Consider the following 18751-nt stretch of genomic DNA (forward strand, 5'->3'; position numbering starts at 1 on the left):
TAACCCGTGTCAATACTGATTTTACATTGTATTGTTCATACAAATTTTAATGTCATTGTCAAATGTACCTACTTGGTTAAATTGGTAAAATTTTCTTCTTCTTCTTCGTCAATCTGTTCTGAACAGTCGAAAGATGAATTGGTGCTTGTACTGCTGCGACTGTAAGGAAAATCAAACAATGAATTGCAACTGTTTTTGTTTTCTGATAGGCATCTGATGGCTGCACACAGTCACTTCATTTACCATTTCTAATAGATTTCAACAGATGATACTGTACATACTGGTGTCTATGACTGAAGAGGATGAAATATAAAAAAAACCCTTCAACATACAGTTAGTTATTTTTTTATTTGGTCTACTCCAATCTTAAAGTCAACTGTCTTTACTGATGGTAAAAACAATGACTGCAGATGCTGGAAACCAGATTCTGGATCAATGGTGCTGGAAGAGCACAGCAGTTCAGGCAGCATCCGAGGAGCTCAGCAAAATCGACGTTTCGGGCAAAAGCCCTTCATCTTTACTGATGGGCATGAATAATCCATTATGTTGACTCAGTTGTTCATGAACGGTCTCAAAATATATGATGTGGATTTGCCTGTGTTGGACTGGGGTGGACAAAGTTTAAAATCACAAAACACCAGGTTATAGTTCAACTGGTTTATTTGGAAGCACTAACTTTCAGAGTCCTGTTCCTTCAACAGGTAGCTAGCTGATGATCAACTTTCATTTTAAAATCAAAATCGTGAATGAAAATGATTTGAAGAATGGAGATTATTTTGTTAATTTTTCATTAAGACTTGATAGTGTTTGTTTTCAATAAGCAATTTTTTTTGCTTTAAAATGTTAACTTGGTACTAACAGTTAGTAAGTTGTAATATTTTCCTATGTTATGGCACTTTGTTTGGTTTTGATTGTTGTAGAGCAGTTACAAATCATTTTCAGTGGATGTACGTTCACTTGATAGACACATGAATGGAAGGCAAAGAGAGGGAAAGAGACCATCCATGTGCAATAAATAGTGTGTTTTAATAAGGATTAGAGTCAGAACAAGGTTGGTGGGCTGAAGGGCCTGTTCTTGAGCTATATTGAATTGTATGCTATTCTATATAGCTGACAATCCTTCATTTGAAAAGGACCAATTTGTTGTGATCTTGGCATATGAGAGAAAGGGTAGACTTCTCCAAACTTAAACCACCTAGCAGTGAGATGTGATTTCTACAGATACTGTAGAAGGACACTACTAAAGCATCAACTGCAAATTGGCACAGCTTAAATTACTTCAGTATTTAAATATGAATCATAATTTAATTTCAATCCTAATTAATCCCAACAGCCACATAGTCATCAAGAGTTTTAATGGTATTTTGAATCAAGTAATTCAAATATACATAACTAAATTTATGCCTAATAATGATCTTTGAAGTATAATGGTAACAGGAAAATTAATTCAGTTGAAAAGGCACTGATTACATGAATTAGAAAGACAAGTCTTAAATGGTACTAGTGTTGGTCATGTACAAGAAACAGTTGCCAGCTGGTTTTTACTAATATGCCAAGTGATGCACATTTAGCTTGTAATTAACTTGTGCCTCTTTACCTGTCATATTGGAGGATTACAAGATTGTTCAGTTGTTTTGTGACCAAGATTCTAGTGGTGGAATCTTCCCATGACCTGACCAATGTTGGTGAGGACATTGAGAGAATTGAGTGAGATCAGCAGTGGGTTGTTTCTCACAATCAAAAGCAAAAAGTCCCATTTTCCAACTAAGTATTAACAGCAAGGGGCAGTGAGAATCCCAGTTACATACATCAGTACATATTAAAATCCTTATTATTACTTTGTCTCACTTTTTTGATGCACAGTTTCTCCTTCTTCCATCTGTTATACAGAGACATGACAGAGTCAATGCCAAATGTGAAAGTCAGAGTGGTAACCTGGTGCTCTAGCTTACCACTTACTCCTCCAGCCCTCCAGTCACGAACATCATAGGGTACTCTCCAGGAGTAGTGACCACATTCATCCCTCCCTGCCCCCATTCCCAAACAAACCATTCAAGGTAGCTGTGGCCAGCCAACGCTTGATAGGATACATAGTTGACCTTTAAGAATGACACTGACCCCAGGAATTCCAGGGTATCCTGCCAGTGGTTAGTACATACACCAGTGGCAAGTGGGAGTATATGATAGGGGTGTGGAGCATAGACAATTAGGAGAATTTAAGACGATTGCAAGGGTTTGCTGAGTGAAACTTGCCAAAAAGATGTCACTTGGCTGATCTCTGGTAAGATTCAGCCCTTGGTTTTGTTCAGGAATTGTTAAACAAATACTGACATCAATTGTGTCTATCCTCTAGACTATTCCACTGCACTTAGAAGAAATTACACTGGGAGAGTTTTGCAATGTCTGAGGGAAAGAAAATGTAATTTAAAAGAAAATCAATAAAAATACAATGACATTTCATTTTCAGTTATTGAATTTATACTCAGATTCATTTGTATGATCTTTCTATTACTTACATTGAAGCCATGGGCATGTAGATTCCAGAGTCTTGAGATTCTGGCCTTTCATTTTTCCATTGACGTATCTGTTTAAAAGAAAATTACAACAATCTTTGAGTGTTGATGCAAATTAGGCTTATTAAATATTTAAAGGGGAAATTTACAAACCCTGCAGTTATTACAGTAAAGGGCATTAAATTAGTATACAATAAATTTAAAACTCATTTTTACAGATATACAGAAATATCTGTTCTGAACAAGAATCATTGGACTCAAAACCTTAACTCTGTTTCTTTCCACCAATACTGCCAGACCTGCTGAGTTTCTCCAGCACTTTCTATTTTTATTTCAGATTTCCAGCATCCACAGTTTTTGGCTTTCATTGAAACATGTCTCTTTTTCTTTTGCCATGGTTTTCTTTGTAAATAAACAATCATGATTCTGGTTGGAATATCCATTTTGATGACTTGCAAAGATTTACAACTAAGGTTTTCTGAATAAAATTTAACTTTCCTGCAAATATTAACATCTGACTTAATTATCAAATTTCTAGACATTGGTTCGGCCACTGTTGGAATATTTCGTGCAATTCTGGTCTCCTTCCTATCGGAAAGATGTTGTGAAACTTGAAAGGGTTCAGAAAAGATTTACAAGGATGTTGCCAAGGTTGGAGGATTTGAGCTACAGGGAGAGGCTGAACAGGCTGGGGCTGTTTTCCCTGGAGCGCCAGAGGCTGAGGGGTGACCTTATAGAGGTTTCCAAAATTATGAGGGGCATGGATTGGGTAAATAGGCAAACACTTTTCCCTGGGGTTGGGGAGTCCAGAACTAGAGGGTATAGGTTTAAGGTGAGAGGGGAAAGAGACCTAAGGGGCAACTTTTTCACACAGAGGGTGGTACGGGTATGGAATGAGCTGCCAGAGGAGGTGGTGGAGGCTGGTACAATTGCAACATTTAAGACGCAATTGGATGGTTGTATGAATAGGAAGGGTTTGGAGGGATATGGGCTGGACTAGATTGGGTTGGGATATCTGATCGGCATGGACGGGTTGGACCGAAGGGTCTGTTTCCATGCTGTACATCTCTATGACACTATGACTCTAAATCTTGCATGTCATTATCCTCTTAATATCTTGTCAAATCAATCTGAATTAATTTTAGCACATTTACTCTATAAGTTACTTATAGTTGTAGGTGTCCATCAAATGAATCATGTCAGTGCATGAGATTGGTACATTTCCTATTTTGATAAACCAAAGTCACCCTCAGACACTCCTGACTTAGATTGCTAAATGCAGAATATTACCCCACTCCCAAGCTGAGAAGAACAAGGAGATTCTAACATTCAATTTGTCCCTTCACTTCTTACGCAACCTGTTGGCTTACATGACTCCCTTGATTGACAGAAAATGTTTTTAAGTGCACCTCTGCCAACCATTTCCAAGAGATGTACAACGTTTCTGTTTGTATTCAAAACATTTGGCCTTTCATCAGATCCCTACAGTATAGAAGTAGGCCATTCAGCCCATCAAGTCCAACCTTGACCCTCTAAAGACCATCTCACTGAGATGCATCCCACCCCTGTAACCCTGCATTTCCCATGACTAATCCAACCAGCCTGCACATTCCTGAACACTATGGGCAATTTGCATGGCCAATCTACCTAACCTGCACATCTTTAGACTGTTGGACGAAACCAAATCACCCACAAGAAACCCACGCAGACTCAGGGAGAATGTGCAAACTCCACACAGACAGGTGGCCGAGAGTGAAATTGAACCCAAGTCCCTGGTGATGCGAGGCAGCAGTGCTAGCTACTGTGCCGTCCCACTGCTATATTTTAAAAACACAGAACTGGGGAATAGATATCCATGTGATATTACTTTTCGTATTTGCATATTTCCAGTGGGTTGGCCTGCCTAAAAAAACAAATCTATCCTAAATACTGAGTCCTTATAAATAAATAAACAAATCCATTTTGAACTTCAGTCATGCTAGTTAGATTTCCTAATTGGAAGAAATTGATCATTCAATAATCTACAAAAACATATCACTATGCATTAAACATTAAACTCGTTAATATGTAAATAAAGCCACATATCTATATTTACATAAAGTATAGGAATTATTTTAAATTCACAAGACACTTACAGCTGCTAGAATATTCTTTGGTGTATCATAAATATTTGACGGGTCCTCAAGTTGCGGAGGCAGTGATAAAGAGCGTGGCTTTTCTACATTAAATGTAGATGGGATGGGCTGTAAACAATCAAACAAAAGTGAAAAGTGAAAAAATAAATATTTTTATCATGTTTTCAAAGGAATTGTGTCCACATTTGATTTCAACTGCTATACAAAGTATAATCTAGAATGCTGATTAAAGTCAAACATAAGCAATAGGCACACAAAGCAAAAATGTGAATAACATTCTGTAATGCCATTTGAAAAGTTGATACATCATTAGATACAATTTGGCACCAACTTTAACAAACTTGATCAGAAAGCAATAACCTATAATAGTAGGTTATAGAATTTACATCAGAGTTGACACTGTAAAGTCAAAAAGCAGGTTATAGTTAAAACTTTGTAGTAAAAGGTAGGAGTTAAAAGGCTATACTAAATGATGGTTAAATAACTAATTTTGGTTTTGATTTTACTAGGTACTATGTGAACTCATGCTATGTCTCTGACATTTGTAGTGCATGATGGTTCACTGAAAACAAATAACCCAGGCAATGACTCCATACCAGTCAGGACTTTCAGAATGACTGAGATCTATGAAAAGAGAATTCACAAAAAGTCCTCCTATGCCAACTAGAAGGGAAGGGCTTCTTCTGGATTAACCTCCAAGTGAAAAACTGGTGAGAATGGAATCCACACTCAAGGAACTAAGCATTGTGGGAAGTTGGAGTCTATGGAATCACCTAACAGAACCTATACAACAATGAGTCCACTAGATTATGCTCAAATAGTTGAACGATGAGGGCTTGACTTATAATACATTGGACCATTTACCTTGGTAAAGTAGCAAGAATGAATCTTCCATTCACCTGGAGGATTTGGACTTTAAAAGGTAAGAGCTGAAAATGTGTTGCTGGAAAAGCGCAGCAGGTCAGGCAGCATCCAGGGAACAGGAGAATCGATGTTTCGGGCATAAGCCCTTCTTCACGAATGAGGAAAGTTTGTCCAGCAGGCTAAGATAAAAGGTAAGACTACAGAGAATGTGGTGTAATGTATAAGTGCAATATGAGGTTTCCTATTGTGTTAAATGGGTCAGGAGCTACACTTTCTGCGCTCTAGTGTATTAGTTGCCTACTAAGCATTATTTAGTAATGTTGAGCTTTGTTGATTTGTGAGAACAAAATTCAGAAAAAGTGAAATTGTATTGAACAATGCTTTGCTTAGTTAATTAGGACTTCATATGTCTTTTTAAAACCTTATAGTTTCTATGGGGATCATAGCAATGGTATTATCAAAGAACATGGCTTTTTCGAACTACTTTTAAAGTTAAAGTTACCATGGTTTCACAAATGAAATCACCTGGAGTTTTCAGCTCATGTAAAAACAATTCTAAATGATATATGTAACTAAACAACAAAATGCAGTGGCTATTACAAATGCAGTGACTGTTACCTGGGAAAGTCGTTTAACCATCATTTTAGGATTATCATAAATAGATGTGTCCATTTCTGATGAAGCAGATTCAACATGTGGTTTTGGATTAATCCAGTTAGTTTTTCTCTGGTTATTCTGCAAACAAAAACAGATGCTTTAAAATCATTTGATCCATTTAATGAGACCTTAAGTCCATAAGAAATAGGAACACGAGTAAGCTGTTTGGCCACTGGGCCTGCTCTGCTATTCAGTAATAAGACCACTCAAATCTACACCATTTATTGTGCTTTCAGAACCACGTAAATGCAAAATAGTTCCAAGGGAAGACGTACAGCACAGTCAGTGCAAAACACTTTGAACACTTCTGAAACAGTTACATAAAGAACTGAATAGGTAAGGACAGCCGATTTCCTTCTTCAAAAGTATTAGGGCACTGGGTGTTTCTTTCAATAACATACAGTAGTTTCATTATCATTATCACTGACATGAGCTTGTTTAATTATTCAAATTAAATGCCTTGTCATTTTGGTGTTTAAACCTCTGCCACTGGATTATTAATTGATACATCTGGATGGTGCAGTTGGTAGCATTCACACCGTTGTGCTGGGAAGATTGAGAATTCCAGTCCCACTTCAAGAGTGAAGCATAAGACTTAAGCTTGGCATTCAGTGGATCATTCAGGGAGTGCTACACTGTTGGGTGTCCCATCTTTTTGAAGAAACATTAAATCAGGGTCCCCCCTAAAATCAATTTGCCCTGATACAATAAAAATAATTAATCAAGATTCAATTTTGATTATGAATATGGCTGCAGAAAGTGCATGAAAGAAGTTACTGATATCCTGAAAAAATCTCTCTGAGCTTTCAAAGTAACATGATTGATGACTGTCATAAGTTGTGATGGTGAGAAGTATCCAATCCCCACCTCCTGCTCCACTGCATAGAATCTGTCGCACACAGAAGCAGACCGTGCGACTCAAACAATGTATGCTGATGCTAATGCCCCACCCAACTCTCCGTACACAGCATGTGTCTCTAAATATATATTTCCTTCCTCTTCACTATTAAGCAAATAGTATAATTTATGTACAAAACACTTCAAGTAATGCATATCAACAGTACCTCTAGAATAGTAGTATAAATTGGATCAGCTATGCCTGGTGAAGGTGTTCCTGGCTGTGGGTGTTGCTCAATATTGGCACATTTTCCAGAACCAGCCTGTAAATAAGAAGTAAAGGATCGGTAAGGTCAGACCAGTCTGACAATGTACTGCTGAAGCCCATTTATTATCAGCTTTCAGTATTATAGGGTGCAATAGGATTGGCTATAGAATAACATTTTTGTCTGCAACTGCTAATTCAAGCTATCTGATATGAAACATTTAAACAATATATCAGTGATTTGGTATTTTAGTAATCCTAGGAAATCTACAAGAGTGGCAGCAACCTGTCAAACTCCTGCAACAGCACCTTGTAAAAGTGCGGTCTGCCACACAGAAGGACAAGGACAGTGAATACCTGGGAAGAACACCGTGTTCAAGTTCCCTTCTCAGGATTACATCATTCCAATTTGGAGATACAATGTTGTTCTTTCACAGACACTGGGGCAAAAACTGGGAACTCCTTCCCTGAAAGCACTGGGGGTGGAACCACACCAAACTATAACTGTTCAAGAAGGTGGTCACCTGCTTAAGAATAATTTAGAGTTGGGCAACAATTGCTGGCCTTTCCAGTAAAACGGTCATCCTTGGAAATGAACAAAAAAATTCAACACATATTGATCTACATGCTTGGCGAGGGAAGTGACAGAGATGCAAAATGGTTGTGATTATTCATAGTTACATTGATTAGATATTCACTTCTATTTTTGCCATCCAAAATGTCAATAATGTAAAACACATTGATCTTTACTTCTTTCAACAGGAGAAAGATGGAATTGAGAAGTGAGCTGGGATTGCAGATAGGGACATTCTTTCAAAGCCACCAGCCTTTTCATTGTATTAAATATTTTGGTGCTTTTAATTGTTTGGTTTATCTTATAAGGTTAACCATTTGGTTAGTGAATGTTTCCCCAGGATGAATAAAAGACTGTTCTGCATATGTGGGATCCAATTTAGACATTTTCACAGAGTGGGAGCGCAGAACCACGATTGTATGCACAATTTTTAATTCACTCAAATAAATGGACAGTAAATTATGGTGCACATCCATGACATTGCAGTATGCAGTCCTAGCAGGCCAATCACTTTACCTACCAGGTGCATTCATTTGTAAAATATTTTCTGCTGGATAAAACAAATCTCAAATAAAATCATATAAAAACAATAAAATAAAATTTCTGATGGAGGTTTATTGATAATACGTACATAAGATAGAGGAGCAGAATTAAGCCATTAAGTTCATTGAATCTGCTCCACCAATTGATCATGGCTGATATTTTTTCAACACCCATTCTCCTGCCTTCTCCTCGTAATCTTTATTCGCCTTACCAATCAACAACCCTATCCATCTCTCTCTTAAGTGCACTCAATGCCATGGCTTTCACAGCCCTCTGTGGCAATGAGCTCCACAGATTCACCACCCTCTGGCTGAAGGAATTCTTCCTCACCTCAGTTCTAAAGGGTTGTCCTTTCACTCTGAGGCTGCGCTTCAAGTCCTAGACTCTCCTGTGAGTGTAAACATTTTCTCCACATCCACTTTATCCAAGCCTCTTAATATTCTTTAAGTTTCATTCAGATCCCCTGCATCCTTCTAAACTTAATCAAATCACAGTTCTTCAGTCTGCTCATACGACAAGCCTTTCATTTCTGATCTGAAGTCTTAGCTCAGTCTCTCTCTCTCCCCACAAATGCCGCCTGATTTGTTGACCATTTGACTTGATTTATTTTCACATATATTTTGTTACAAAATACAGTGAAAAGTGTTTATGCAGAGTGTAGAATAACATATGGTGTAGAGTGAACAGTTTTGCAGGAATTAATAAGGATATTTATGCAAACCCAGGTGCTGAGAATAAAGTGTTAACAGATTCTCAAAAGTATTTTTATCTTGTCTACTAGATGGTATTAATTTAAATGCCCTGGATGATTTCATGCTTTTCTGTATCTCTATAGCTTTTAATGTGAACAGAAAAAAAAATATTTAATATCAACTTCAAATATAATATTTATAATTTACAGTTATCTTTACCTATAATTTGCATGATCAAAAGTATTGTTTGAACAAAAAACCACTTTTATATGGATTATAACAATTAGGATGTCTTAATGCACAGCCATAACATATTAAAGGAATACTGAACTACTGCTTCTGAAGTTAGAATGATGTGGGGCAAGATGCCCAATTTTAAAGCGTCATAAATACCAACTTTTAGTTGGAAGGGGAAAACAAAGCTAAGCTGAACCATGAATTGAATGTTTGTACATATTCCTAAAACAGAAAGGTATAATACAAAAGTTCTGGCTTTTTAAAACACAAGTTCCAAGATAATTGTGAGACTTTTGACAGTCATTTTTTTTTTACCTGGGATTGTTCCTCAAGTGATGGAATTGTCTTCATGTGAAGCAGATTTGCAATTATGCCTTGCAATAATTGTGCAGTTTCTCTGTGGAAGGAACGGCTCAATTAAAAATAAGACTAATGCAGTTAAATGTTATCTCATCAGTAATACCAATACATCCTTAAATTCATTATTTATTCATCAAGTACTTGTAAAAGTTAACTGATATTAATTCTGTGAACCTTCTTGTTATTTTCACTTTTTCACATTTTGCTATGGACCTATATTATCAGATATGTGAGATGGAAATGTTTGCACATCACTTGCAGGAATTGTTTCCACACAGTAATTATATATTGAAAGTCTTACTAGCTGGTGCAGAAAACCACTCATTCTAGCACAACGGTAGAACAGTTTCAACACGAAAACTGACTTCAGCTTGGAATGAGACTTTCTCCGGTTTCCCACAGTGAAACTAATTTTCTTCTCCTTAATCTCTTCCTGATGTAACTGACTCCCTGCTAAGGTTAGTTGCAACATTCACCCCTACATACCATGAATTCTTTTTGTGCAACCCTAGACTGAATCCTGATCGTAGGGTGGAAATATAGCCTCTGCCATACCATGTCTTGCCTAAGGTTATATGTACTGTACACAAACACACTATGTTAGCAGGAGTTTGGTTTAGATAGATAAAGAATATGAACCTTGGAAGGTTTACCCATCCATAAAGATGGAGAAACCAGAGCTCATTGGGCCATATCAACTGCTTTGGTTGACATAAACTAATTCAGCACTGATTCTCACTTCAGTTTTGAATTGTCTTGGTTCATTGAAAAGATAAATGATGAGTGGATACTATGGTGCCTACACAAAGAGAAAGAAATAATATAAAGATCATGGTTGAGTGGTCCCTGGCATTTGTCTGACATTTTTGGTGTGGCCTGTAATTAAGCCATTCCCCTGTCTCCTTGGCTGCAAACATGTAAGGAACAATCAACAAAAGGTGAACACTATAAGAGAAAAAGACTTACTGCCAAAATCATTTCCACAAAGCAGCTTCAAAAAAAGTTGTTTTGAAAAGTATAATGCATTTATTCTCAAAGTTATTCCTAATCAGAGTAAAATTTGGCTAAAAATCAATTCCAGCTTAATATTTTATGATGTTTTGGACCACAGTTGTGCTCATTTCCCAGAATACTGTCATAGGAGATATTCCCTGTTTAAAATTTAACATTTTTCCATTATATTTCGTACTAAGTTAAATAATTTACATAGTTTCATTCTGACTCCAATTAGTTTGTGGAAAGTACACAGCTACTTTAGTACAAAGTGATGGGAAGAAGTTGAAGGAAATTCTTACTGTGTTTAAATACCTCAACATGAACTGTACTTCCTACAGGAGTAGGGGGTGATTAAAGACATTGACCAATATAATTTTTAATATTTTGTCAAGATCAAAGATAAGGTGAGCTTTCTTTCCTTCAGGATATTTTAATCTTGAGGTGTTTGCTTTCGCTGATCTTAGATGTATTGTGAATTCTCCCCAGAATTATGAATATATTTATCGATTCTTAAAACCTTATCTCTAAACAATTTTGATTTTTTTAATGCTTACATTTCTCCAATAAGGAAATAATCTCTTTCTTCTGTCTTCAGCAAAACCACAGACTCGGAGGTACATTTAAACAGTCTTTGAATCATAGCCCACTTTGGATGACCGTCCAAACCATGGCATAACTCTGTTGTTCTTTTTAAACAAGGAGAAACAGATATTAGTCTAGCTGGAAGCCTAGTTACACTTGAAATAATCCAGTTTCATATTTTAAAAATAGTAAGATGACAATAAGCTGAAGTATCATGTATACATCTAGACTGCAGTTGGAGCTGCACTCAGCTGGAGGACTGGTGTGTATTCAATCATTTTCCCAATTTGTGTCTTGAAAATCATGGAAGGAATTTGAGAGGGGAGGAGGTGAGCCACGATTTTCAGAGACGCCTGTCTCTGATCTACTGATGAAGGAACAGCGCTCTGAAAATTTGTGATTTCTAATAAACCTATTGGACTATAACCTGGTGTAGTGTGACTTTTGACCTACTGATTAAAACATAGTGGGGATACGATGATTCAGTTTTATGAATTAGACATTTCTGTGGAAACATGTTACCTGTCACTTATCAGCCCCAGCTTGTTTGGGCTGCTATGGATGCCTTCATTATCAGAGCAGTTGTGAATGGAGAGCAAAGTGTTTAAACTTATTTTAACAGCACCACTTCTGACCTAGTGACACATGAATGGTCATTAATAAGTAGATCAGTGGATCTGTTTGGAATATAGCTGTTACAATTGTGAGGTTCAAAAAAATTGTTGTGTTTTGGTTTGTGATTTTAATATAACATAGAGAATGAAGGTTTCATGTATCCTTTTAGTGATTACTCATCTTTCCAGCTTTGCTATGAGCTTACTTGTCTCAGAAATGTTATACTCTGCAAGGTGGGACCTTATTCTGAAAATGTTACCTTTTATTAATTCTTCTATTAACATTATTTCTCCTAAAGTTTCCAAAATCTTGATCAAGTTTCATTACTGCATACTATTGATCAAAAGCAATTTCTCACTAGCAAATTGCACAAAGATCTGATACAGTGTGTTCCTTGCCTGTAAATGTTTAGACCTAACTGATACACATTAACCACAGCAATCTTAATTGTACCATAGTCTTTGGCCTACTCATATGAAAGAACCAAAATACTTTTAATAGAATTGTTCAAATTTCCTATGGCTACTTTAACACTTTGGCAATCACCTCAGACAATGCATAATACATTTTAACTCCTTCATTGAATTTGGACACTAGATACATTTCCTTTGCAAATTGATATCAGGAATTAAATCTGTCCCCTAGTCAAGGGTGCCTGTTACTTGGTGTTTAACTATTCAAAGTCTTTCTCTGTCCTATTCAATGATTCTGCCTTTCATTTCTCTGCAATTCAAAACTTTCTTTTTCTTTTACACTTTGAAATTCTAATTCAAGTTTTGCATTTCACTTTCTTTACAGCTAGCTGTAGCAAGGCACTCAAAGTCATGCTGTTTTTTTTAAAATGAATACCTCAAAAAACATAGCCATTTAACCTTGCAACAAATATAAACCGAAGTCACTGTACAATCTCATTCCAAGCTCAGTGCCCCTTCCTTAGCCTGTGGATTCAACATTCTAAAACAGCCTTTACATTTGTTAGAATCTACAAAAAGCCAATAAATTTGAAAAATAAATTTGCACTCAGTGACCAACTGAGATCCTAGCAGATTCATCTGTCTTCAAAATTTGGGGTTACCTTTTAGAATAACCTTGTAATCCAATCCTATGTTGGATCCATGAAGTCTTCCCCTTTCAAAGTCTATCTCCATGAAAACATGAATCATATGAACCTTGAATCCAGAAATGCTAACAACAAATGCTATCTTTAGATTTCAAACTTCACTGTATTTTGGAATTGCATAATCATTTTAAGGTGTAACAATTTACATTATATTCTTAACACTTGCCTGGGACGTTGAAGCCTAAAGAAGTCTATCCACTGTTAACACTGATATTTCTGCCATTGCCGACAAGTGTGAACAGCTGAAACCTATTTAAATAAATTGCATATCCCAAACTCATCTGTTAACAATCAAACCAAGCAGCTTTGGGGTTTGGCATTGCTGCCCCTTTCCACTGTAAAATGCTGTTTCTTGGAAACTGCTGCTTATTCTTAATGGTTAACTGTTTGATTGTATTTTCTACCATTTGAAAAAATCAAACCAGGCAGGTTTAGGGCTGTTGTATTGTGTTGTAGTTGTATTAACAACTTTGAACAGTTTGATTAGAAAATATGTCAAACCAGACAGATTTGATGCCAATCACATGCCCATGTCCCCACCCCTTTAATTTATCCTATGTTCAAAAACTGTCCCAAAACATAACAACCTCATAAAACCTCACATTTATAACATTTATTGAAAAAAAAGAGAAGGGCAAACTGCTAATATTTTATGGGAATGAAATTGAAGGAAACTGTTATTTCATCTAGACAATTTGGCCTTGGCCTGCTTTCAATACTGTGTTTGGATTTTTGCAAGATAAATCCAAAAGGGGGAAAGAATAAATTACATTGTAAACTAAAAGTGGAAAGATGGTTTGAATGCTACTACTGATGGAATGGTCAAACATAACATTTCTTAAAGTGTATTTTTCTTATAGAAGTTGAAAAGGTATCAAGCATATTGAATTGTTAGAGGGTCCATTCCTTCCTAAAATTGAATCAATACCTCTTTGAAGATTTAAGCTTTTTGGCAATCATAGTTTAAACTGCCAATTGGGATTCAATAGTCAAATATGACATAATAGAATAATAAATAAATTGATTCATGAAGAACTTAGCATATTAAAAAATCTCTCTATGAATATTATACAAAGCAATAAGAAGGTTTTATTCTGTGAAATGGATCAAAAAATTAAATATTTACTTGTTGATATGTATTTTTCCATGTGGAGGCAATTTTCTGCACTGTTCTTGGTTTTTGAAGTAATATAAGGTATGCTCATTGTCCTTTGCTGTCAACACAAAGTATCTTTTTTTCCATGATGCCTAAAGAACAGAATAAAATTATTCACAGTAATGTCAAACATCTACTAAAATAAACTCACTCTAAGTACACTTTAATTGCACGTTCGGTATGTTACTGGGACAGTATCTAATAAATCTACGTTCATAAGTATGTGAAGAATGCTTAATTCCTACTGAACTGTTGGCAATAGTATGAATTTTAAATGAAAATATTGTAAATTTAGCTTATGTCAGCTCATAATTTTGTCTAGTGGTACACTTTTCTGATTTGAAATCAGATTTTTGCAATGATATAAAATGCAGTAAGGTTGCAGTTTACACACTGTATTTAATTTTTCACCAATTCTTGGACATAATTCAAGACACCAGCTCTGAAATTAGTTTTGTCAACTTGTGATAAATTGAAAATACTGCAGTGCCATTCTTGTACTACAGCGTACTGTTCTGATTTGAATGTAACGTAGTCATAGCCAAATTAATTACTTTTAGTAATGTGTTTGTAGCTCATCAATGTTATTCTTTCAAAGGAAAGTTCATTCTTTAAGTCTGCATACATTAAACCAAGCCATTATACATACTTTAGAAATACAGTCTGTCCATTGTCATAGTAGAACATGCCCTTCAAATATTTAAAAAACTACATTCTAAATGTTCAAGTAAAGTTCATTAATGTGAATATAAAATATAACATAAAAGCCAAACATTTTCTTTTTGTTTTGAAATACAGAATTCTTTGATGTTTGCATCACATGTAGACAGAGTTGATTTAAAAAGGCATTTGGCATGCTTGCTTTCATTGCTCAGACTTTTTGAGTACAGGAGTTGGGATGTCATGTTGAGGTTATACAGGATGTTGATGAGGCCCCTTCTGGAGTACTCTGTCCAATTCTGGACATTCTATAATATGGATATTATTAAGCTGGAAAGGATTCAGAAGAGATTTATGAGGATGTTGGAGAGTTTGAACTAGAAGGAGACACTGGATAGGATGGGACTTTTTTTCACTGGAGCATAGCACTTGAGGAGTGACCTTATGGAGGTTTATAAAATCATGAGGGGTATAAATAACAACAATAATGGCAGGTTTCTTTTTCCTTGGGTGGGGGTTTGAACAGTAGGGGGCATATTTTTAAGGTGAGACAGAAAGATTTAAAAAAGACATGAGGTGATAATTTTGTTTTACACAGAGTGATTTGTGTGTGGAATGAATTTCCAGAGGAAGAAGTGGTGACTGCAGGCATAGTTACTGTGATTGAAAGACATTTGGATAAGTACATGTATGTGAAATGTTTGGAGGGATATGGGTCAAGCGCAAGGAGGTGGAACAAGTTGAATTTGGGATTATGTTTGGCATGGACTGTTGGTCTGAAAGGTCTTTTTTTCTGTGCTGTATGACTCTATGACTTTATGTGGCCCAAAAGTCTTGCTAAACTCCAAAAGAATTGGCACAGATATGTTCCTCAGTTTGCAATTTAGCTTTGATTGTTGTTTTGGAGAAAGCTGTCTCAATAACAGCAGCAGTGCTTTCAAGAATGGGGTAAGGGTTTCTCTTTTATCCAAAAGCAACATTTAAATAAATATCTTGAACATACCTGAATTCCAATCCTCTTGCCTGGTGGTGATTTTGTAAAGTATCCTTCAAAACAAATGTCATTCTTCCCGATGACATTCTCACCATCATTCTCTTCATCATAAAATATCACCGATAAACGATTGCCTATTTTAAAAATATACACACATTCGAGCATAAGGAGTAGGAACAAATTCACTCTATTTCAGCAGAAAGCCAAAAGTGACATATCATATACCAAACATTAAATGAAAGTGAAACTACTATAGTCCCAGAGGATCATAGGGATGCCTTTCCATTAGAAAGAGATGACTGCTGGTGGTTTAACCTGAGGGTCACCATGCCTCAGACAAGGGAGGTTGAGATCTTCATGGTAACCTCAGCTGCTGCAAGGAATGAACCTGGGTTGCTGGTGTTGCTCAAGTGTTTACAAGCCAGCTCTTCAGCCAACTGAGCTAATCAAGCGAAAAACATCAGTGACAAAACTGAGGGCAACTTTAAAACCAGTAAGAAATATTTTCAGTACATCTTTGTATCGAGCCTAGTTCTCAAACTTTAAAAAATTTCATCTTCGTTGACTTTCACAATAAAGGAGATGAGAAAGAACCCCAGCACGTGGCATTTCTGAAAATAATGAAGCAAAGTTCTTAAGGCCACAGTGTAAATTTATAATTTGCACTATTAAAGGCCAAATCCATTTCACAAGTAACATCTTCATGGCCTTAATAGGCTGGAATTAATAAGTTTACTATCTTGATCTTTAGCCAATCTTTTTTTGAAAGAAAGCATCCGATTTCATTTGTGAGAGAAGTTGGGAAATGACAGTGCACTTTGATACCACGAAGTCCACTCCATGGGCGCAAATTTCCTGTGAGTGCAATTCTGTTTTTACAAGTGAGTGCCAAGAGGAAGTATCCTTTTGTGAAACTGACAAACAGCCTCCACTAATGCTGGTCATTTTGGAATTTCAGTTTGAACTCACAACTATAATTAAACAGCCTGAGAACACGTGGGTGCGGTGTACAAATAACAATTAACAATGTATCATTTTAATAGTATAAATCATATACCTGTGCCTTGTTTACTCATTTTCAAATTCTTCATAAGAATTGGAATAATCTGGAAAACAAGTAGTTTATCAGATAAACTGCATCAGAGATAACAGTGACATTAAAACAGAATTACCGAGGAAGTATTCGAATGCTAACGAAATAGACCATCAGTGTTAAAAGGCATTGAACTAACAGCGCGTTATAATGAAGAACAGCAGTGAGCTGTTCACATTCATGAAAGATCTCAGTGATCCATATTGGGACGATGAAGCTGGAGCTGAAAGCTGGGTTGTTACCAGGTACATTTGTACTGCTGAGGATCCTGAGGGTCGCCGCACTGCCGGCTTGCTCAGAGGGTCCTTCCAGCTGCACTGGTTAAAGTGCAGTTAGCCAGCTAACACACTCGCTTTGGTCATTCTCATTCACTGAGGGTCTCAGGCGTGGGCGGACAGCGAGTTTCTTGCAGGAGGAGACTCCCACGCCACCTCGCTCCGGATTTACACCACATCTGGCGGATTGCACCGTTCAGACCTGGATCACAGTTGTACTGCAGGTTACACATGGCTCAGCCCAAGGGTTTCAGATGGAGCAAACTCCAGTAAACTTGTTCCAACCCGAAACACCATCCGCTACAAAAAAAAAATTCCGGAGGTTTTTAGCACAAAGCTCTGTTTTAAAACACATCGAAATTAGTTTCGAATACAATGGCGAACATAGCTGCCCGGAGATTCTGCTTAAGACACATACTATAATTACGTTGTTTTTTTAAAATCGACAACACTTTATATGTTTTTAAACCTACAATTACAGGGGAGATAATTGTTTTCCAATGTTTTTTAGTAACTCGAATCCTCCCTCTCCCCATACTCGTACCTGCCGCACTAACAGGTTACTTCGACGTTCACATTGAATAAGACTTTACAATCCAACATAAATTGGTGTCACAGCCTATGTTTTACTAAAAGACGTACCAGCACAGAGTTGTTCTTATGGAGTAGCTGTTGGCTGCTGCTAGTTTCTCTTGCACCTGCACACGACTCTCCTTCAGGACCTGCTCCAGCTTATTTAAAGGCGTAGTCTGAACGGGGCTTTCCAGCTAAATATTCCAGTGCGGTGGTTTCCAAGCTTTTTTCCCCTTTGCTTTCACCTGTCGACGTGAACACGGACGATTTGCGGGATATTTTTTAATTCCAAAAAAAAAGCACGGCTCCTGCGTGTAATGATTATATTGTTGCTTATTAGCTGCAGAAACTTACAGTTAGGAATTGTTGATCATTAACAAGCAAAACTTTAATTAAGATAGCATGTGCACATTAGAAGGACTAGGTAACCAGGAACTGTTCTGCACCTCAATAATGGAATAAAACTTCTAATGATTATTGTCCAGACCTCTATTTGATGTAAGGCCATCCAAGAGATATTAGTTTCAAGATAGCAATGCTGAAACACAATTCCAATCAGGTGAGGTTCTGTTTGTCAATGTGCTTTTGAAAAATAAGCTCGAAGCAAGTAAGCTCAATGAGTTGAATAATATCCAAGGTGCTGCTATCCAGCGAAGAATAAATCAAAACACTAAAAATCTGAAAAACAAACAGGAACTCCAGGAAATACTCAGTTAAAATCACCATACAGAAAGTCAAGAGCTCACAGCTCCTACTGTCTGATCTGATTGCTTCCCAAATACCCCCCCCACAGATAAGTTCACCATGGACACACAGCCCATCTTCCTGATCTCTTAGCAGCCCTGGTTTCCCTTTAGTTATCTATTTGCGTTTAATGTAATTATATATAATCTTTGGGGTTTCTTTGGCTTTATTTGCAAATATTGCACCTTGAATCCTTGGCTTTTGCAATTTCCTTTCTAATATTACCCCTGCACTTTGTTGGTGCCTCTCTGGGCTTTCAACAGATT

The 18751-nt window shown here is 36.7% G+C and overlaps 1 protein-coding gene and 1 long non-coding RNA gene across 6 annotated transcripts in view; one reads left to right on the forward strand and one right to left on the reverse strand.

The window, feature by feature from the left end:
- LOC122561204 (pleckstrin homology domain-containing family S member 1-like) overlaps positions 1 to 17894 on the reverse strand; it is a 28162-nt gene extending 10268 nt beyond the window's left edge. The window contains exons 1-11 of one of the 5 annotated variants that reach the window (XM_043712783.2): positions 17811 to 17894; positions 16858 to 16906; positions 15810 to 15934; positions 14117 to 14238; positions 11228 to 11359; positions 9633 to 9714; positions 7234 to 7329; positions 6131 to 6247; positions 4649 to 4756; positions 2517 to 2584; positions 73 to 159 (exon numbers count right to left, since the gene is read on the reverse strand). In XM_043712783.2, coding sequence (XP_043568718.2) covers positions 73 to 159; positions 2517 to 2584; positions 4649 to 4756; positions 6131 to 6247; positions 7234 to 7329; positions 9633 to 9714; positions 11228 to 11359; positions 14117 to 14238; positions 15810 to 15934; positions 16858 to 16891 — 971 coding nt within the window. In that variant the 5' untranslated portion in view covers positions 16892 to 16906; positions 17811 to 17894. Of the gene's footprint in view, positions 1 to 72; positions 160 to 2516; positions 2585 to 4648; positions 4757 to 6130; positions 6248 to 7233; positions 7330 to 9632; positions 9715 to 11227; positions 11360 to 14116; positions 14239 to 15809; positions 15935 to 16857; positions 16907 to 17135; positions 17380 to 17712; positions 17753 to 17810 lie in introns of those variants that run through there. The other 4 variants (XM_087998875.1, XM_087998874.1, XM_087998876.1 and 1 more) reach the window with 4 other exon arrangements.
- LOC148145961 (uncharacterized) lies at positions 5125 to 7710 on the forward strand. The gene is made up of 3 exons (XR_015760922.1): positions 5125 to 5703; positions 6406 to 6505; positions 7525 to 7710. It is a non-coding gene; the product is annotated as an uncharacterized LOC148145961 (long non-coding RNA).
- Positions 17895 to 18751: the final 857 nt, after the last annotated feature.

This window comes from Chiloscyllium plagiosum, unplaced genomic scaffold, assembly GCF_037043375.1.
Source record: "Chiloscyllium plagiosum isolate Xiang-an unplaced genomic scaffold, Cpla_swu_hap1 HiC_scaffold_22, whole genome shotgun sequence".
In the NCBI taxonomy this organism is placed as follows: Eukaryota; Metazoa; Chordata; class Chondrichthyes; order Orectolobiformes; family Hemiscylliidae; genus Chiloscyllium; species Chiloscyllium plagiosum.